The sequence below is a fragment of the Stomoxys calcitrans genome, chromosome 2, assembly GCF_963082655.1.
Source record: "Stomoxys calcitrans chromosome 2, idStoCalc2.1, whole genome shotgun sequence".
NCBI classification, from domain to species: domain Eukaryota; kingdom Metazoa; phylum Arthropoda; class Insecta; order Diptera; family Muscidae; genus Stomoxys; species Stomoxys calcitrans.
In genome coordinates this window covers 9866462-9889216 of record NC_081553.1, presented here as the reverse complement: position 1 = coordinate 9889216, position 22755 = coordinate 9866462, and the positions used below count along the sequence as shown (strand labels likewise).

General features: G+C 35.2%; 1 protein-coding gene across 39 annotated transcripts in view; it reads left to right on the top strand.

Moving 5' to 3' along the window:
• LOC106083984 (calcium-activated potassium channel slowpoke) overlaps positions 1-22755 on the top strand; it is a 223715-nt gene that overhangs the window by 60102 nt on the left and 140858 nt on the right. For all 39 annotated transcript variants that reach the window (XM_013247445.2, XM_013247410.2, XM_013247401.2 and 36 more), the window contains 3 exons: positions 18541-18699; positions 21298-21409; positions 21808-21959. In XM_013247445.2, coding sequence (XP_013102899.1) covers positions 18541-18699; positions 21298-21409; positions 21808-21959 — 423 coding nt within the window. The remainder of the gene's footprint in view (positions 1-18540; positions 18700-21297; positions 21410-21807; positions 21960-22755) is intronic.

The window sequence follows — 22755 nt, the reverse complement described above, 5'->3', positions numbered from 1 at the left end:
TCAAGATTCAAGATCGGTTTATGTGACAGCTATATCAGGTTATGCATCGAATTCACTCTTACTTGGCACAGTTGTTGGAAATCATAACAAAACACCTCATGCAAAATTTCAGGCATATCTTATGAGGATTGCGCGCTCTAGTGGCTCAAGAAGTCAAGATTCAAGATCGGTTTATATGGCAGCTATATCAGTTTGTTGACCAATTTGAAATATACTTGGCACAGTTGTTGGAAGTCATAACGAAACACGTTGTGCAAAATTTTAGCCAAATCGGATAGGAATTGCGTGCCCTAGAAGCTGAAGAAGTCAAACCCCCAGATCGGTTTATTTGACAGCTATATCAGGTTATAGGCCGATTTCAATCATACTTAGCACAGTTGTTGAAAATCATAACGAAACATCCCCATTTCAGGCATATCGGATAAGAATTGCGCCCTCTAGTGGCTCAAGAAGTCAAGATCTAATATTGGTTTATATGGCAACCAACCGACCTACACAAATAAGAAGTATTTGTGCAAAATTTTAAGCGGCCAGCTTTACTCTTTCGAAAGTTAGCGTGCTTTCGACAGACAGACGGACGGACAGACGGTCGGACATGGCTAGATCGACATCAAATGTTATGACGATCAAGATCAAGTCAGAGACAAATATCTCGAGGAGTTACAAACAGAATGACGAAATTAGTATACCCCCATCCTATGGTGGAGGGTATAATAAAATGTTGATGAATGTTTCATGGGAAGTCTCCTTGCTGTTCTTTAAGGAAATGTTCTAGGCTTCATTGTTAATAACCTCAGCTGGTTCAGCTTGTATTAAAAAATATTTGGTTTAAATAAATTTCTTGTAAAACTATTTTTTTTTGTTTCTTACAAATCGTGTGTTTTTTTTGGGCACATCAATTGTATACATAAAATATAGGAAGTAGCCGGTTAATGGCCATTCTGTAGGAGAATCAAGATAAAAGTAATAAGCCTTAATATCCCAACAATGCGTACATGCTGATGATAATAAATGATGGTTTTAGTTATAAATGTGTGTTTTTGCTTAAAATAAAAACGATTCATTTCCAAATCATATGATAACGTAAATGTTGACAAATTATATCTGATTTTTTATCTCCGATTTGATGGACAACAGTTTGGGCCTTATTGATTTATTATGGCATTGTATTGTGGCGAAAAATTCTACTCCGGGGAGAATTTTGTTGTCAATCAAACAATTGTTGGCTACTTTTGTCTTTTCAATGTCGATAACGACCACGCTTGACATAAGAGTGACTCCCCTCCATTAGTTGAGCTCCAAGAGAGAGAGCGATAGATATGCTTTGGGTAAAGAATGGACAACATTTAAGGTGATTTATTTATTAGCCTAATGACCGACTGGCGTCGTCTTGTGGTCAGGCAGGCAGTCAGATGATGCTTTCAACCTGCATACGAATGTATAAATAAATGCTCATATATTATATGGATTTAAAATGATGATGGTGGGGGGGATTGGACTTGATGTCCAATGACAAATTCAATCAAAAAAGTTGACACTTTTGTGCCCTTTGATGGTTTATGGCTCACCAAAACCTCTATCATCACACCAAATATTTGTACCCTATAATGTGTTTATTAACATATGCCCAAGTATGTTTGAAGTATTTAAACAGGGGTTTCATACACTTTTATTGCTGTTTGCACACATTTCCATATTTGCTCCACGGCATGCACAGTGAAAAAATGAGCAGCAGCAACAAGTCCTTGCGCTGCGTTCGTTTTTCATCCTTTCTCGTGGCACTGTTGCTTTCATGGTGGCTTGCTTAAGTGAACATGCAATTTCTTGCCTCCATGAAATTAGTTCATATTCATATTCATTGGAATACTTGCTCAGAGTGTTGTAAGCTCTACACTTTGGCATGCCAAATGAAACCTTCAATTAGTCAAGCAAATGTGGTCATGAAACGTGGTTACATTTTTTTTCTTTTGATTTTCTTGTTGGTACTAAATTAACTTTTAACGGGGACACATAAGTAAATCGTTGGTTTCTTTGTACTTAGTATGTGAAATTCACTCAGCTTATAATAAGACATTTGGGAAAATGGATTTGCAACTACACAAAGGACATGTAATTTTTGAAAAGGGAATATATTAAATAATTCATACACTAATGCTACTGTAAAAATTTCCATGAAAATTCCACCAAGGAACTCTCATATCAATGAGCGCTGTCCGATTAATGTTTAGGGCGTGTCGCATAGCTACACCACTTGGTACATTCCATGGTAGGATATTTCACAAATGTAGCCAGTATTAGTAAGGGGATAACCATTGCTGAAAATTATTCTTATGCCAATAAAAATTCAATATTTCCGAAATTATAGTAGAAGCTGGAAATCAGTAAAAATGTGTTAATTTTTCCCAAGCGTATCACCATTAAAGAAAAAAACTCAAAGCTAGAGTTATTCTAAGATATCACTTTTTTTGGGGCATTTTACTACCAATTATTTTTTTTTTTCTTTTTTATACCCGCCATGTGGGTAAAAAGGCGTTAAGTTCGGTCGTGCCGAACTTTGGATACCCACCACCTCGGGTATATATGTAAACCACCTTTCGTCAAAATCCGGTGAAAAATGCATACCTTATGCCCCATAGCAGCTAAATCAAAATATGTTCCGATTTGGACCAAATACTAACAGGTACAAGTCATTGTTCAATTGTGTACAACAAAATATTGGTCTTTTTAGTAGCTATATCTAAAAATAAAAATGTCGAAGAGCCTAACACAACTCACTGCCCCCAATGTTGGCAAATCGGAAAATAAATGCGCTTTTTATGGGCCCAAAACCTTAAATCGAGAGATTGGCCTATATGGCAGCTATATTCAAATCTGGACCGATATGGACCAAATTGAAAACGCATATCGAAGGCCATAACACAACTCACTGTTTCAAAATTTCGGCGACATCGGACAAAAAATGCCCTTTTTATGGCCCAAAACCTCAAATCGAGAAATCGGTCTATATGGCAGCTATATCCAAATCTGGACCGATCTAAACCATTTTGCAGAAGTATATTGAGGGACTTCACTTTACTGAATGTCCCAAATTTCGGCGACATCGGACAATAAATGCGTCCTTTATGGGCCCAAAACCTTAAATCGAGAGATCGGTATGTATGGCAGCTATATCCAAATCTGGACCGATCTGGACCAAATTGCAGAAGGACGTCGAAGGGCCTAATACAACTCACTGTACCAAATTTTGGCAAAATCGGACATAAATGCGCCTTTTATGGGCGCAAGACCTCAAATCGAGAGATCGGTCTATATGGCAGCTATATCCAAATCTGAACCGGCCTGGGTCAAATTGAAGAAAGATGTCGAAGGGTCTAACACAACTCATTGTCCCAAATTTCAACAAAATCGGATAATAAATGTGGCGTTTACGGGCCAAAGAACCTAAATCGGCGGTTCGGTCTATATGGGGGCTATATCAAGATATAGTCCGATATAGCCCTTCTTCAAACTTAACATGCTTATGGACAGAAAAAGACTCTGTGCAAAATTTCAGCTCTTTATCTCTATTTTTAAAGACTGATTGAGAAGATAATTTTAAATGGAATGAGGACATTTACTCCAGTTAGGACTATAACGACTAAATCAGACGACAAAAGTTGGTTTAACCAGACATGCTGCCAGATCGATAGAGGTGGCATTCAGGAACTGGCGCTTGGATAAAAATGCCAAAACTGAACTGCTGCGCCAGCAGGCAAGATCTTCGTGTGCTAATGTGCTTAGGCGCGAAAAATTTCTTTGCGAACAGCATCTGCGTAATAAGGTTCTTGCTTCTACACGAGGAAGTAAGAGCTCTTGTTCGTTCGTGAAAAGGATTATGGATAGTTCTTCATCTATTTCAACTCTTGTTAAGGTTGATCAAACGTTCACTGACCCGGTTGATAAGGCTAACTAGTTGGCTGATATATTTTCAGGGAACTCTTCCCTGCCGGATAGCAATCAACCACTCCCCTCAATAGAAAATGTATCTGGCGTCATGGACCAAATATTTTTTCGAACTCGTGGAGTTAAAAGGGTTCTTGAGAATCTAGCCGTAAATAAATCACCGGGCCGGGATGGCATGTCAACATTTGTCTTACGCAGGTGTTCTTCGACGCTCGCTCGTCCATTACGCAACCTTTTCAACCTTGCCTACAGTGCGGGAGTCTTCCCGGCGCGTTGGGAGGTTGCGAACGTTAAGCCAATAACCGAGAAGGGTAAGGCAAACAACCCTGCGAATTATCGGCCAATTGCGAAATGCTCCGCTCTCTCCAAGGTCATGGAGAGCACTGGCCATTTCTGAGTGGGGTCGAATTAATCGAGTAGATTTTAATGCACGGAAGACTCAATGCTGCTTGTTGTCATACAAACGATTCGCTGACCCATTACGATCATCTTTGTCTATCAACGATATAAATGTTGAGCAATTAGAAGCTCTTGATGTTCTGGGCATGAAAATACAAAGTGATGTCCGTTGGGCTACACATATATTTAAAGTGTCGAAAGAAGCGAAAGAAGCATGTAAGAATTACTTCACTCCGTCTGATATTCTTAAAATGTTTCATAACTTACTTTTCATAAGGCCGAAAATGGAGTACAACTCACATGTATGGGCTGGAGCTTGAAAATCATCCCTGGAGCTACTGAACCGTGTACAGAGGAGAGCGATGGCGTTGATAGGGGACAGTATTGCCTCCCTTGACCATCGTCGCAATGTGGGTTGTTTGGCGCTGTTCTATCGGTACTTTCATGGTGTGTGTCGTCTGATATTCGTCTTCTTATTTTTGATGTAAAGATGTATGTCAGGGATACTAGACATTCCAGGAACTCACACGCGTTTGTAATTGATTGGTCTGTGGACCGCACAATGCATTATAGAGAGAATTCTTATTTCGCCCGAACCGTCCGTATATGGAATCGACTTGCGGCTAATGTTTTTCCCACCCACTTTGACATCCAAAGATTTAAGACAAATGTCAATAACCATAATATATATATATATGTATATATCCGAGATGGTGGGTATCCAAAGTTCAGCCCGACCGAACTTAGCGCCTTTGGATTCATTTGGTTTTTATGTCTTCAAATACTTCTTGAAAAAGTATATTGATATATATATATATAAAAATATCGTGAAAAAAATTATTTAGGTTAGGTTTAAAAAAGGGATTAATATTCGCTCCCTCTTTCTAACCTAACCCAATAATTAAGAATAAAGCATTCATTCGTTTACATATAATATAAAACTCCTTGGTTTTTAATAAAAATGTATGTTTTCACGACTTACTCATGTCTCAAAAAGTAACCCCACTTTCATTTGCCAAATAATGTCATATAGCCGTGACAGTTTTTGTCCTTTGGAAAATGTGTCCAACAGCCAACGGCAGCAGCAGTTGGCGTTGGTTTAAGACCGGGCATTGCGCCAAGGTTGATGGCAACAAAAAAAAAAAAAGTATTTCAACTGTGTAGGAGAATTACCATCCAGCCCATGTAAAACAAATAAGCTTTAGATGCCAAATTTAGACATTTTCCATTAAATGAGAATCACTCACACTGGAATTGGAATGTAATTAACTGCTGCTGTACGCTCCTCCCCGCCCTGGATACTCCAAGGATTACTTGCAATCTTTGTCAGGCTATGTCATTCTATCGAAGTGGAGTAGGTAAAAGTTCATTAGTTACAAGGTGCTGTCGTTGGTTTATTCGCTGCTGTTGTTGCTATTGTTGTTGATGGTGGTTAAAGCGTCCAATTACACAGTGGGGCCATGCCCAATTTACATTCGTTGTATGAAGATGCTCACACACAAACTTGCTCATATCCGGACTCATGGAAAGACAGACCAGATTTAATTAAATATTTCCAATGTAAATGTAAATTTTAATGAAATGCATTAACATGAGCAACTGAGTACGCGTGTGTGTGTGTGTGCGCGTTTACTTTTTTTTGTACTCGAAAATTAATTAAAGCCAAATACACATACACACACACATTCGTAAATAAAGAAACACTGGGTTTAATTTTTAACAGCAAATTAATATAAACACAACTATTACAACTTAGGTACAAACAAGTAAAATGTGCTAAGTTAGGTCGGGTCTAATCTTGGAAATCCATCATCATGGATTTTCTGCTAAATCAGGAAAATATTGAAATTTCTAAGCGCCGTTGAAGACAAATCGGAAGATCGTTTATATCTTGGAGCTATAGACCGATTTGGGCGATAATTATGTACCATGGATGTTGGAAGTCATACCAAAATCCTACGTGCAAAATTTCCGTCAAATATAACAATTGAGGCTTGTAGGGATTCAAGATGTCAAATCGGGAGGTCGATTATGGATCAGGAGTTATAGATCGATTTAGACCTTAAAACTACTTTAGTTGACAGTTCTATAAAGGAACTTTGTAAAACTTATTTCAAATCTACATTAAGTATATTGAATACGGCCGTCAAACTTTTGCAAATTATACATGTAACAAGAGCCTATAAGATTTTTTTTTTTAAACAAAGATTTTGGATTTAAAGTGGAAATGTGAAAAAATAGATTTCAACTCATTCTGTATTGCTACTTTTCCAAACTCAAGCACTTGTCCAAAATTTCGTCCTTAAAGGATAAAATCAGGCATATATATCGGACCTATATGCTGGATTTTTTGATAAAACAATTTTGCACAAAGATTAAAGCAATCTCAAAAACTACAGTGAATGCGGTATACGATTTTGTGAGTGCTATACTTCGAACTGATTCTCTGGTTAATTGTCTTTGTATTCAACATGGTATTCTAGACACTCTATCCTAATTCGAATATCTACCATCTACTTCTGTATTACAAGTGGACAAACGAACAAATCAAGTGGACAACAATCGACCAATTGCTACTATAAACAAGTACACATGTAATAATGAAATTGGCTTCAATCTCAACACTGGTAGCCATGGCACAGTCACATCAAGAGTGCATATAGCACTCACTAACACAATGACCCATAAAAGGAGCAATGTCTAATAAACAACTGCCTGCCCTCTCATACTCTTATACTAAGTAACCAAAAGCACTTTGCGGCACCATGGCCAGTAAGCCAGCGGAGACACTGAGATTGGGCTGAAACCAAATATGGGGTCAGTGGTGTTGCGAAAAATAAAAGAAAATGAAAGGAAAAATCAATAAATTCTTGAAGTAACTTTAAATTTATTGACACTCGTAGAACAACGAATACAAGCAAAATGTTGTTGAACTAATTTTTTTTAGTCATAAAGGCATGGACATGGCCAATGGGATATGCTGAGAAATAAATTTGCCAAAGCTAATCAAGAACATGTTTCTCTAACATGGAGCCTAGACAGAGCCATTGAGGGTCAACTTATCCACTGGTTAAGCTATACTATTACAGTGTACAATAGATTATGTATGGGATTTATATAAAATCAATTTGGAAGATACTCAAGAAATTACATTGTTGCAGTGTGACAATATATTGCCACTACAATACAATGCTGTATTACATGAGTTTCAGAGCAAGTGATGACTTACTCTTGTTTATATTACCATAAAAGAGTCAATTTATACATTTTAAGATATTGAACAATTTTACTTCAATTGAAAGACCATACATAGTCTATATTTACTCACTTGTTCCCTTACTTAGATTGCTGCCACCATCTAGGGATCTCAAAGTCGACTTTTGATTAAACGATTTGTCGACTTTTTGTGTAAGAAAATAGGAGTCGACTTTCACTGATTAAATAGTTGAATAATCAATTTTGAAGTCGAAAAGTCGATTTGCCTTTTCCAAAGTCGAATCAGAGTAAAAAGTCAGAATGGATTATGAAGGCGAAATCGATTCTTGTCTTTCTGTTTTCAGGTCAAATTCTCTTTGTTGCTGTCTATGCTCTTCGGTGTATACTTGTTGCCATAAATATAGTTTTGAAATTGAAAAGTTTTTTAAACATTTTAACTTTATTTATACCGAAGACAAAAATTGCTAATATTATTACATGATTGAACTGATTTGAGGAACTTCAGCTGAGTTATTCAGATAGGTATTAACATTTCGTGCCAAAGTTTGTGCATACCCATGCAAAATTTATGGAATTACCTCCTTATAAGTATATTATTCAGATTATTGGTTTTATGTTTATGGAAGCTGAATTTTGGAACAAATGTATTTTTATCCATTAAGCGTTTATCTTGGAGGATGGGCTGTATAGTTCCATATATTTTCATTGCCTCGGAATAGACTGGATTCCAGATTTGAAAACCATCGCTGAACATTTTTTCTGATAAATAGTACATTAAAACAAATCGATTCTTGCCTTTCTGTTTTCAAGTCAAATTCGTTTTGTTGTTGTCTATGCTCTTCGGTGTATTCTTGTTGCCATAAATATAGTTTTGAAATTGAATAGTTATTAAACATTTAAACCTTATTTAAACGGAAGTCAAAAATTGCTAATATTATTACATGATTGAATTGATTTGAGGAACTTCATCTGTGGTATTCAGATGGGTATTAACATTTTGTGCCAAAGTTTGTGCATACCCATTTAAAATTTTAGGATTTACCTCCTTATAAGTATAATATTCAGCTCATTGGTTTTATGTTTATGGAAGCTGAATTTTGGAACAAATGTATTTTTATTCATTAAGCGTTTATGTTGGAGGATGGGCTGTATAGTTCATTGCCACGGAATAGACTGGATTTCAGATTTGAAAACCACCGCTGAACAGTTATTCTGATGAATAGTATATTAAAACGATTTTTTTCCAAATTTCAGCAAAATTGGCCAGATTTGAAATCTTCAGCGGTGGTTTTCCCCTCCTAATGCTGGCAACATTTGTGAGGTACTATGCCATGTACAATTTCTCTCCAAAGAGGTGTCGCACTGCAGCACGACGTTCGGACTAGGCTATAAAAGGATGCCCTAATAATTTCTTGGGCCATGAGCGTGTTGAGCTGCACCGATGTCTTGGTGTAATCTTTGATTTGCCTGCATTATGAACTGCGTATTTTCTCACATTCAAATAACGTATTTCGTTTAAAGCTTTTACAATATTCATCAACTGCTCTTTAAACCAGAAAGATATATCTCTATGCTGTATTTTATCATATTTTCAACTGAATATACATTTTACTTACAATGGCTTTATACGATAATTTTTATGCATTGCAGTATGCTGCTCACAAACGTTTTCTAGATCAATCCTTAGATTCGGTACATTCTTTAGGTTACGGCGCACAGTGGGCCAAATGGCAAAAAAATTGGAAATAAGTCTACAACTTTTTATCTGTTGATTTTAGCCATACAAAATGTTCTAGACATTTGTAGAGGAGGACATAGGCTTTCAGAAAAGTGCTGTTGTTGGTCCATATCTTTAATACAGGGTGAGCTACAGGGTGTCAAAGTTGACCACTTTTGACTTCTCCAAGCTTCTGGGGGCCATAACTTTTGATCTACTCAACCGATTTACATGATTTAGGACTCTAGAGAAAGAGCTTGACAAGATCTAAAAAACTTATGCATAAAGTACCATGCCATCGTGTACTGTTAAGGAGTTATGAATTGTTTAATTTTAAAATATGAAAATTTGGCCTTGGTTTTTTTCAGTGTTTTTTAAATAACTCCGTCAATTTTAAAGCTATAAACTTCATACTTCACACAAATTATGCCAGCATATGTGTGCATAAAATACAAAAGGAATCACGTGAATATCTTTGGCGGTTTAAAAATGGCATCGTTTTCAATATGAAAAATATTTTTTTTGTCAAAAAATTGCAAAATTTTTCAAAAAAGATACTCCCATTTCCTTTAAGTTTTCGCAAACTTTGGCCGTCAAAGCATTATCATTTCTTTCCATTTTCACAAAGTCGAGGTATTAAGAAAAGTTTTAAGTGCTAATTTGGCTAATTTCGATATCAAACAACACCGTTATCTTAAGACCAAAATGGCCAATTTTTTTACTAAACTTCAAAAGTTTCTCACTGGAAAAAAAGTTCCACGGGGATTTTTTCGCTTTTTTTGAACTTAAATGAAAGCTTAAAATGTTCCCAACATTTTAAGGTATGTCTCGCCATATCCTAGCCATAAATGAGATCGTAGCGATCAAAATACTGAAAAAAGTCAATTTTCAAGTAGTGCTATATTCATTGCTAAAAAACAAGTATTACGTCACATTTTATTGCAAAGATGTTAAATAAACTTTTATTTGGTAACACTTCTTCTACAAAACACAAAAAGAATCATGGAAATATCTCTATTCTATTCCATTTTATGGAACCGGCAATAAAAAAGTCAATTTTTCAAAAAAGTCGAATTTCCCAAATTTTGTTTTTGTTGTCCTAATTGCACATGACACACTATAGCCATATTTACGCAACATACCTTATCGTAAAGGAAATTTTCATACCTTTCCAACAATGTATAAAACATTTCTCAACTCGGATTCTATCTACTCTAAAATTCATTTACACTTCATTAAACTCTATATAAAAATGTCTATTTGTGAAATGGAACCTTATATGGGGCCTACACTAAAACATTGATAGATTTGCCCAGGGTTTACAATACAAATGTGTTAGAATAAAAAAAGGTCTCCTGCCAAAGTTTAAAAAAATTGGAATAAAAATATGTGTTTTAGAGCGAAAACACTTCGCATCGGCGTGCGTTTATATGTATATTAGCTACTCCCAAAATAAAAAAGCATTTTAGTTTTGTATTATTTGATTTTATTCTCTACCAAATAATCTAAGGTATCAAAATTTAAAAGCTCTTTAATTTGAATGGCATCGGGATCGTCCTTATCTATATCGTCACATATTTTTGGTAGCCATTTAGTTCTGATGCTGTATAGTACCGGATCAGACGATAACAATAAATATTGAAGTAAATCATAATTTTGGTTAAATTTGGTGCTCTTTCGGGTATTGAAAAGCCGGAACTGTTTAACATCTCTATTACGGGATTCCTGAGCTTCTTCTGTAAGTTCTCCTAACGGAAGTATGTTGTATTCCACAATTTCCTTGCCATGATGTAAGACTTTATGTACTGTCGGTGTTAAAGCTTTCCACGAATATAAATCAGATAAAATGTTTTTTGTGTCATTACTATAAGCTTCAAATTTGGTTGAATTTATCATCTTTTTGCTATTGATTACAGCCAAAATCACTTTGAATCGTCTTAGCAAGTGTTCATCAAGACCGGTTATTTTAGATGTCGATACGGGGTCCTCAAAAAACCGCCTTGCCGAGTTGCCATCATTTGTGCTTCCGTATCCGTAAAGAGGTTTATCTATTATAAGTCCCTTTTGTTTAAACTCCAACTGGATTCGATTCTTCTCTTCCTGCCTCATTTTGTGAAGATCTTGGTTGTTTCTAGCAGAGACATCGCGGTTTCCAGGGCTAGTCCGATATTTAAGGTCATACGATAAATGCAAACAATACTCCATGAATCGAATTCTACAGTGCAGGGGCGAAATACCGAAATTGAGCGCATTTTCGTTTACTAAATTTTCATCAGACTTGTCCTCGAATTGCCCATTCTTCTTGCCACAAATATTGCATCTCCAATTGGACATAACGCCAGTTAATGCGTTTGCCACCTTTCCATCGATCATAGTGAGTTGTAGTTGAAACGAAACTTTTATATTTCTTCCCAATTGGTTTATAACAATCATGGGTAATGCAGCAATTTCTTCCTTTATTTCGTTCACCAAAGATCGTGTTGTGTTCCGGTCTTCCTTTGTATACTCAAACCGAATTGGGCGACATAAATATTTTGACCCAGGTGTTCTATTTATCCATATATCTTGAAATGCATTTTCTTTCGATGATGAAGATTGGTCCTTGTACAATCTCATTCTCAATGGTACTAATGATGCCATGAAAATTGATGCGAAGTTGGCATCTATTTCTGTTTGTTGCTTATATTCGGAAAATCCAGATGATCCATCACAACCCCATTTGCTGATCAAAACCACTTCGGAATTATTACATGTGTTCAACTGTTCTTCAGTAAAATTAGAAATAATTCTAACAGCTGTATTTTCAACAAGATCAGCAAGTTTCACTCTTGCTTTTAATTCGTCCACGTATATATTTGATGGCACCATTTTCGTCCTGGTGTTGTACAATTTATGTTTTGAGGGTAAACAACCCCATCCTTTTTCACGAAGAGCCTTCCTCATTGTTGAGTATTTGTTTCTTGAGAGGCCTAGGTTCAAAATCAGGGCCAGTGCATCTTCCTCCGTGAATTCTGTAGTCGATTTTGGAGTTGGAATACTTTCTACCATTCTCTTTACCCTTTTCGGAGATGCTAATGGTAAAACATCGACAATTCGTCCAACATTTTTTGGTTGTGTTTTTAACAATGCTGTTTTGAACGTATCTTTTATTAAATTTGGCGGATGTGCCGCCAATAGTTCCTCTTGTTTTTTCTTTTTGGTTTTCTCCGTAACTTCGTCGTATGCTTTGCTAGGCCGGCCGGGAATCAGCGGTTTAATTTCAATAAGTAGATCCGATTTCAGCCACTTCTCATACATTTTGAAAAACTTGATTTTTGCGAATGAACATTCTGGCAACCTTCTCTCAAATGATTTGTAGAATTTTTCAAGTTTGTCTAAAGCGTCTTTATTTAGCCTTATTCCATATATGTGGTCCAAAGTGTAAACAAGTTCCTTAAATGACTCCGTGTATGATTTGGAATCATTTTTGATGTCCCATACAATTTTCGAAAGAGTGGAATACTTCAGTATGACTTCCATAACTTATAAATGTCCTTTACGCCTCTACAAAATATAATGAAGAAAATTTGGATTTTGTTCAAATATTTATGCAATATATTCACAATTAATGACCCATTTCAGGTATCAGACGCAATCGTAAAAAGGGGTCCAAAGTGCCTCTTTTTACTTACTCTTCTATAATTATTTACCTGGACTCGAATTTGGTTAAAAAAAATGACAATGAATTTTTTATGGGTAGGTTTTTTCACATTCATTGATACGGTGGATTTCCTGGGAATTCGACATAGCGAAACAGGTAACATTTGTCTGCATCAAATCTTAACACAAATATATATATATATGCAGGTATATTTCTAGGTTACTTTTTATTCAAAAATCATCAGCTTACATTAAAAATAGATGTAGGTACTATACAAACGCACGCCGATGCGAAGTGTTTTCGCTCTAAAACACATATTTTTATTCCAATTTTTTTAAACTTTGGCAGGAGACCTTTTTTTATTCTAACACATTTGTATTGTAAACCCTGGGCAAATCTATCAATGTTTTAGTGTAGGCCCCATATAAGGTTCCATTTCACAAATAGACATTTTTATATAGAGTTTAATGAAGTGTAAATGAATTTTAGAGTAGATAGAATCCGAGTTGAGAAATGTTTTATACATTGTTGGAAAGGTATGAAAATTTCCTTTACGATAAGGTATGTTGCGTAAATATGGCTATAGTGTGTCATGTGCAATTAGGACAACAAAAACAAAATTTGGGAAATTCGACTTTTTTGAAAAATTTACTTTTTTATTGCCGGTTCCATAAAATGGAATAGAATAGAGATATTTCCATGATTCTTTTTGTGTTTTGTAGAAGAAGTGTTACCAAATAAAAGTTTATTTAACATCTTTGCAATAAAATGTGACGTAATACTTGTTTTTTAGCAATGAATATAGCACTACTTGAAAATTGACTTTTTTCAGTATTTTGATCGCTACGATCTCATTTATGGCTAGGATATGGCGAGACATACCTTAAAATGTTGGGAACATTTTAAGCTTTCATTTAAGTTCAAAAAAAGCGAAAAAATCCCCGTGGAACTTTTTTTCCAGTGAGAAACTTTTGAAGTTTAGTAAAAAAATTGGCCATTTTGGTCTTAAGATAACGGTGTTGTTTGATATCGAAATTAGCCAAATTAGCACTTAAAACTTTTCTTAATACCTCGACTTTGTGAAAATGGAAAGAAATGATAATGCTTTGACGGCCAAAGTTTGCGAAAACTTAAAGGAAATGGGAGTATCTTTTTTGAAAAATTTTGCAATTTTTTGACAAAAAAAATATTTTTCATATTGAAAACGATGCCATTTTTAAACCGCCAAAGATATTCACGTGATTCCTTTTGTATTTTATGCACACATATGCTGGCATAATTTGTGTGAAGTATGAAGTTTATAGCTTTAAAATTGACGGAGTTATTTAAAAAACACTGAAAAAAACCAAGGCCAAATTTTCATATTTTAAAATTAAACAATTCATAACTCCTTAACAGTACACGATGGCATGGTACTTTATGCATAAGTTTTTTAGATCTTGTCAAGCTCTTTCTCTAGAGTCCTAAATCATGTAAATCGGTTGAGTAGATCAAAAGTTATGGCCCCCAGAAGCTTGGAGAAGTCAAAAGTGGTCAACTTTGACACCCTGTAGCTCACCCTGTATTAAAGATATGGACCAACAACAGCACTTTTCTGAAAGCCTATGTCCTCCTCTACAAATGTCTAGAACATTTTGTATGGCTAAAATCAACAGATAAAAAGTTGTAGACTTATTTCCAATTTTTTTGCCATTTGGCCCACTGTGCGGCGGATTGGGCCTGTAAGTTTTCTATTATGCTTTTATAACTTTTTAGTATTTTGTGGCTGGGGAGCCAAAATGTTGTATTTGTTCTTACAAGTTATAAGTAAAGGGTGATTTTTTTGAGGTTAGGATTTTCATGCATTAGTATTTGACAGATCACGTGGGATTTCAGACATGGTGTCAAAGAGAAAGATGCTCAGTATGCTTTGACATTTCATCATGAATAGACTTACTAACGAGCAACGCTTGCAAATCATTGAATTTTATTACCAAAATCAGTGTTCGGTTCGAAATGTGTTCATTCACCGTAACGTTGCGTCCAATAGCATCTTTGAAAAAATACGGTCCAATGATTCCACCAGCGTACAAACCACACCAAACAGTGCATTTTTCGGGATGCATGGGCAGTTCTTGAACGGCTTCTGGTTGCTCTTCACTCCAAATGCGGCAATTTTGCTTATTTACGTAGCCATTCAACCAGAAATGAGCCTCATCGCTGAACAAAATTTGTCGATTCACTGAAAATGATTTCACTGAAAATGATTTGCAAGCGTTGCTCGTTAGTAAGTCTATTCATGATGAAATGTCAAAGCATACTGAGCATCTTTCTCTTTGACACCATGTCTGAAATCCCACGTGATCTGTCAAATACTAATGCATGAAAATCCTAACCTCAAAAAAATCACCCTTTACTTATAACTTGTAAGAACAAATACAACATTTTGGCTCCCCAGCCACAAAATACTAAAAAGTTATAAAAGCATAATAGAAAACTTACAGGCCCAATCCGCCGTAACCTAAAGAATGTACCGAATCTAAGGATTGATCTAGAAAACGTTTGTGAGCAGCATACTGCAATGCATAAAAATTATCGTATAAAGCCATTGTAAGTAAAATGTATATTCAGTTGAAAATATGATAAAATACAGCATAGAGATATATCTTTCTGGTTTAAAGAGCAGTTGATGAATATTGTAAAAGCTTTAAACGAAATACGTTATTTGAATGTGAGAAAATACGCAGTTCATAATGCAGGCAATTCCAAGATCTAGCAATACGAACCACAAAGGACGTAGCGAAAGTGTTTTTCCTAATTCTAGGAATGAACATTTGAGTATTTCTAGAAGCACGCAGAAACTAAAATGATTGGCACAGATACCTAGGTTTAGAGTTTTTCATCAACTTGTAAAATAACAGAAGGGTACGATAAAAAACAAAATTCTTGAAGGAACAGCCTAGAAAACGATGCACTTGGCATGATGTAGGATTTCTCAACCGAACAATAAAAGAAAACCGAGTTTTAACGTTAACAATTCGGCCTAATTTATGCAACTGCCGCAAATTAGACCCAACCTTAATTCCAAATAAAACCTGAGACAATAAAAGGGAATGAGCTAACTGTTTTCTAACCCGAAGAGGCCGAAACATATTTGTTGAGTAAATTCTACGCAGCAAAGCCCATATTCTACCAGATAGTGAATCAATGTGGTATGTGAAAGAAAGTTCAGTATCAAAGATTACACCAAGACATCGGTGCAGCTCAACACGCTCATGGCCCAAGAAATTATTAGGAGAAGGAATAGTGTGCCTAGAGGCCTTAAACATTAATGCTTTTGTTTTGGAAGCATTAACATTTAAAAGTTTTGACCAGCCCAATTTATGAAACTGTCGAGACATGCATTTATGTCACTCAAATATCTCTATGGATGAAGTATTAGAGTTGAATAGCAAAAAAATATCATCAGCAAAACTAAAAGTTCGACACACTCTAGAGCTTGTGTAACGGCATGGGTCATAAACGTAAAGAATGAACAGAAGGGACCAAGACAGAACCCTGAGGTACACCAGAGTGCAGAGGAAACACATTAGAAACAGCTACATTTAAAACAACAAATTGTGTCCTATTACTTAGGTATGAAAAAATTAGCTTGCAGGCAGATAAGGGAAAATTAAATTCATCCCTAAGCTTATTTATCAACCTACCAAAATCAATAGAGTTGAATGCCTTCAACAAATCAAGCGAGACTAGTACACTTGGTTTAGCATTATTCATACCACTTCGAATAAGATCAGTTAAAGATAGAAGCAAATGCGTAATCCTTACCGAAATGCATATTGCGAATCACTAATCAAAATTGATGTTACTAATAAAATCTCTTCCTTTATAATATGCCCCACAAGACTTACATCAATAAGAAGTATATGTGTAAAATGTCAAGCATCTAGCTTTACAAGGTTGACCACTGTCGGAAGGACATTCTAGGTCGACTCAGCATATCAAGACGATTATGGATCAGATTATTATTTAATGATGTTACAAACGGAATGGCAAGATTAGTATACACCCCATACTATGGAGGTGGTAATAAAAAGAATAACAACGCCGAGGCCCATATGCTACATCTTATATACATATACTACATCTTATATCTTATAAAGTATTATTATTAAGTAGACCAAACGAGCAAGATTATTTCCTCATCATACTCATTCAATTCTGAATAAAAGAGAAAAACTTAATAATGGTATAGCGGAAGAATACCGCCACTATGTAAACGAACGAGTGTTCAAATATACCAGAACTTAGCTTAAGGATCTGTGGTTACCGTGCACTCGTCCACAGGTTGTATAGGAAACTACAAAATATTTATTAGGTTATTATACCCACCACCGTAGGATAGGGGGTATATTTATTTAGTCATTCCGCTGGCAACACATCGAAATATCAATTTCCGATCCTACAATGTATAAATATTTCGGATCGTCGTAAAATTCTAAGATCTCCGTGTGTCTGCTAGTATGTCCGTCCGTCTGTTGTAATCACTCTAGAGCATTCAAAAATTGAGATATTGAGCTGAAATTTGGCATAGATACGTCTTTGATGCACCCTGGTTAATTTCTTGAGCGGGCCAAATCGGACCATATTTAGATACAGCTGCTATATACGCCGATTTTTCGATAAAAACTTTATTTTTCTTCCGAATTTGAAACAGTGAATAGTTTTAAGCCTCCCGACAACTGACCCAAATATGGTTCAGATCGAACTATATTTAGATATAGCTACCATATAGACCGATCTGCCGTTAAAGGGTCTGAACCCATAAATGATTTATTTTTTACCCAATTTCGCTGAAATTTCAAACAAAGGGTTATCCTAAGCCTCCTGATATCTGATCTCAATATGGATTAAATCGGACTTTATTTAGGTACAGTTACCATATAGACCGATCTCCCGATAAAGGGCCTAAAGCCTATAAAAGCTTTACTTTTTAACCGATTTCGCTAAAATTTGAAACATTGAGTAGTTTTAGACCTCCTAACATAGGATCCAAATGTGGTTCAGAACGGACTATGTTTAGATATAGGTGTCATATAGACCAATCTGCCGATAAAAGGTTTGAAGCCCGTAAAAACTTTATTTATTACCCGATTTCGTTGAAATTTGAAAGCGTTGGTAGTCTTAGTGCTCCCGACATACGTCTCAAATATAGTTTGGATTGGACTGTATTTAGATATAGTTGCCATACAGACCTATATCCCGATAAAGGGTAAACAGTAAATAGTTTTAAGCCACCCGCTATCCGACCCAAATATGGTAAAGATCGGACTGTATTTAGATATATGAAGCTTATTTATTACCAGATTTTGTTGAAATTTGAAATAAAAAATTCAACAGTGACTTATATTTTTTAGACAATTCAATATCCGTGCAGTTATCCAATTTTCGCCGGATTGTGACGAAAGGGGATTTTCATATATACCCGAGGTGGTGGGTATCCAAAGTTCGTCCCGGCCGAACTTAATGCCTTTTTACTTGTTGTTATTGTTTTATTTAAATAAGTAATATAAACCCAATTATTTTATTTTTATCAAACATTGATATTAAATAGAAAATGTTATCTTCTTCTCTTTTTTACTTACAGGTCGTACTTGTATTTATACTTAGTATTGCGTCTCTCATTATATACTTTGTTGATGCATCTAACGAAGAAGTCGAAAGATGTCAGCCATGGAGTACTAACATTACTCAACAAATCGATCTTGCATTCAATATATTTTTCATGGTTTACTTTTTTATACGAGTAAGTTGCTTAATTGGTTTGCTAAATTGGTTTGCTTTTTGTACATATTTTTGTTTTCACATTTTTCTGTTAGTTATGTCAATTAAAATTTAAAATTTTGCCTTGAGGTATTTTGATTTGAGCTTGAAGTGGTGTCGGTGAGAATAAGTCGCAAAATATATATTAGTAATTGCAACCATAGACCTAATAGGGTTATAGATCCTTCGAAAGATCTTTTCGAAATCTAAAACCGTATGCTATTGGGATGTTAAAAGATTGTAGCAATGCTATAGAGATGCTAAGTGCATAACACGAAGAATATGTTTAAGGAATATAAAAATAAATGAAAATTCTGGGAGCAAATTTTTTTAGGCTGTGTCCTCTCACAATTGGCGATTTAATTTTAAGCCTGAATTTGATACCGTAACTAGAGCATTGGTCGCTTGCACATCCGCTATACCGTCCCCTGCCAATGTAGGAGATACCCAGTGTCTACCTTCAATGGATTTAAAAGAACTTTCACTTGGAAGTTGTTACTGAATTCGGAGTTTTGTATTTAAGTTGATATTATACATCATCCATCGGGTAGAGAATTGAGTTATGGTAATTCCGATTGTGCAAAAAGTGTAGCATTTTTCCGACATAACGCACTGAAATCGAAATTTTGTGTACGTTTACTCAAGAAAAATGATCCCCACCACCGGATGTAGTCTTCGTTTGTAATGATGTTGCCTACAGACTGGAGTTATGTTGCATTTCCTACAACGTGCCAAGTCACGTAGTAGAATATCGCACTTTCAGCTGCTATGATTTCATAGGCACCTACACCAAAATAACGCTGTTCACTGAATATTAAGGGTATTCGTGAAGGCCAATATTGAGGGTAACTGTACGTAGCAACCATTCTAGCAAATTTTGATTGAACAAAATAAAAAGAAGACAAAATTCTTTGAATGTTTCGAAAAAGCGGCAAAATATTTAAAAGAAATATATAAAAATGGAAGAAGCGAACGCATTTTATTTAACTAATGGCATTGCTAGAAAGTTTTTATCCAAAGAAGAGGATGTAATTTCTATGGTACATCTTTACCGACAGTAAAATTGCCATAAGGGCAATAACAACCAGGACGGTAAGGTCACGCATAGTCTTGCAGTGTAAGAGGGAGATTAATGCCTTCCTGAGAATGGCAAAATCGGCATCGTTTGGGTGCCGAGTCATAACGGAGTAAGAGGAAATGAAAGGGCAGACGATTTGGCGGCGAAGGCCAGAGGACTACCGTCAATAAACTTGGTTAACCCGAAGCCTTTCGGGTCGACGCTGTCCGATTTAAGGGAGTGGGCGACGAATGCGCATGTAACATTGTAGAACAGCGAAAAGGTCGGTAGGACGGCGAAAATCCTACGGGGGAATCCAGATCGTGAGAAGACGAGGCTATTACTGCAAGGAAGCAAGAAGGAGGTTAGTATAGCTATTGGTATCATAACGGGACACATAGGACTACGAGCTCACTTATGTAAAATCAGTGCGGCAAGTGATATCATGTGTAGGTGATGAAACGTTGGAGCATTTCCTTTGTCATCGCCCGGCTTTCGCGTCCAACAGATACCGGTACTAAGGTGGAGACACAATATCAGATATGAACCAACTTAGGGGAGTGATATTGAAAACAATTATGAATTTTGTAAGTAGCACGGAATTCCTAACTTAAAATTTTCTTTATAGAGGTTACTTTATAGTTTTTAGAGTGCTCAACAAGCCGATTGCTGGCTTAGGTGTATGTCCATAGTGGCATGGGGCGGATTAATATCTGCAACCTCTTTTCAACCGAACCCTGTTCGTTAAGCTTAATTGGGTTTCAATTCCATGTTCTGCTTGGTGTTTCTAAAAATAAATACTTAAAAATAAATTATTAAAAAAAAAACATTTTAGACTGTTTGGTGGATTTGTCATGAACCAACTTTAATATGCACTTGTCGTTTTAACTTTTGTTAAAACATAAAATCAGCTTCGAAGAAAAACTCTCCCGTTTCCCGATAAAATAACTTTGCTCAATGATCTTAAAATTTAAAGACTCAAATTCAAATTTTAAAACTTATAGGCACATAAAAGAATAGTAAGCACTAGGTTTTAATACAGAACCAATTTAACGCTTACAGTGGGCAACAAAAAAAAATGATATTGACAACCGGCCACATTGGGGCTGACAGGGTTAACATTGCATATCAATATGCTATGCAATGTAATTCAATTGTCTTTGATTGATTTCTTTCGAGTTTTTCCAAATTTAAATGTTACTTTTACATTTGGCGACATTTAAACCGATGCCTTGACTTCAGAGCATCTGCAAAAAATCTCAAAGGCCAAAAGAAAAACAAAAAAATAAAGGTTTTTTTTCTCAAAATTATGCTTATTTTTGTAAATATATATTTTTGTTTGAATGATTCGAAGTGTTTTTGGAAATCTAACAGAAGATGGACAACAACTATAAAATGAAGATCAGATGAACTTCAACAACATGATATATTGAAAAAAAAAAAATACAATAAATTTTTTTTATTATTTTTAATTTATGGCATTTGTTTCTCTTTTTTATTCTTGTTTTTTTTTTTACATTTCAGTTCATAGCGGCGTCCGATAAACTTTGGTTTATGTTAGAAATGTACAGTTTTGTAGATTATTTTACAATACCCCCGTCCTTTGTATCAATATATTTAGATCGAACATGGATCGGTAAGATTTCAAAATTCTGTGTGTGTTTGTTGTCTTGTATCAATTAAAAAATCAATCAATCAATCAATCAATGAATAAAAACAATCAAATGAAGAACCATACTTAAATTTCTGTCACTCTTGCTGTCTGTCTCTGATGTTGGAAATTATTAACACAAATTTTCTTTAATTTTCTTCTGTTTTGTTTTGTTTTTTCTTTTCTTTATGATTTACCCCCCCTACAAACGATGAAATGAAAAAATACGATTTACGATTTGTCTGCTTGATCGAAATGCATGATTGTAATGATAATGCTTTCACAAAAAAACATACGTCTACAATTACAAAAACAAACACACTGCCACACTTAAACAAAAATATACGAAAAAAAAACAAAAATATACTGAACACCACATGCAGGTCTTCGATTTCTTCGAGCATTGCGTCTTATGACTGTACCGGATATATTGCAATATTTAAATGTTTTAAAAACATCAAGTTCAATACGCTTGGCCCAATTGGTATCCATATTTATATCCGTATGGTTAACAGCAGCTGGTATAATACATCTGGTATGTATAAAACGTTTTATTCATATGTATGTATTTACTACTTATTTAAAACTTTGGTTAAAGTATGTATTCTTGTTTGATATTTTAATACATTTCACATTTACAATGGTAGCAGGATTCAAATGGTAACACATGCAATAGTATCGAAAATTTTTGAAGTGGTTTATGCTACATGGCATTTTTTTTCTAGTTTCGAATACTTCCATTTATATATATTCGAATTGTGTACTTTTATTACATTATTACACTTTTAATACAATAATGACCATCTAATTAACCTCAAGTCGATTATTGGTGATTTAACAAACGGGCAACACAAATTATCCACGAACGATAAGAAAGGAAAACATTTTATTTTAATTGACTAGCTATGATTACCTCAAATACTCGGGAAGTATCTACTTGGGAAAAAATGTAAAAGGGAAACCAGTAAGTAAAGGCAAAAGTCGGGCGGAGCCGACTATATAATATCCTACACCACCTGGTGTACGTAGTACTTTTTATATATAGAACTTATCTCGAAATCTAATCAGACTTTAATTTGGATGCCTATTGAAATATCAAATAGAATAGTAAGATTTTCCTACAATAGAACAACAAATTTGGATTTCCACATCCTTAAAATGGCCATATCGGATAAAAGATTATATGGGAGTTATATCGAAACCTGTGCCAATTTTGATTACACATACTGGGACGTCAAATAGAACACCTCATGCCCCATATTGTAGAGATGTGGCCAAAATTGTGGCTTTTATTGCATTAAAAATCCATATCGGATGAAATATACAAATTG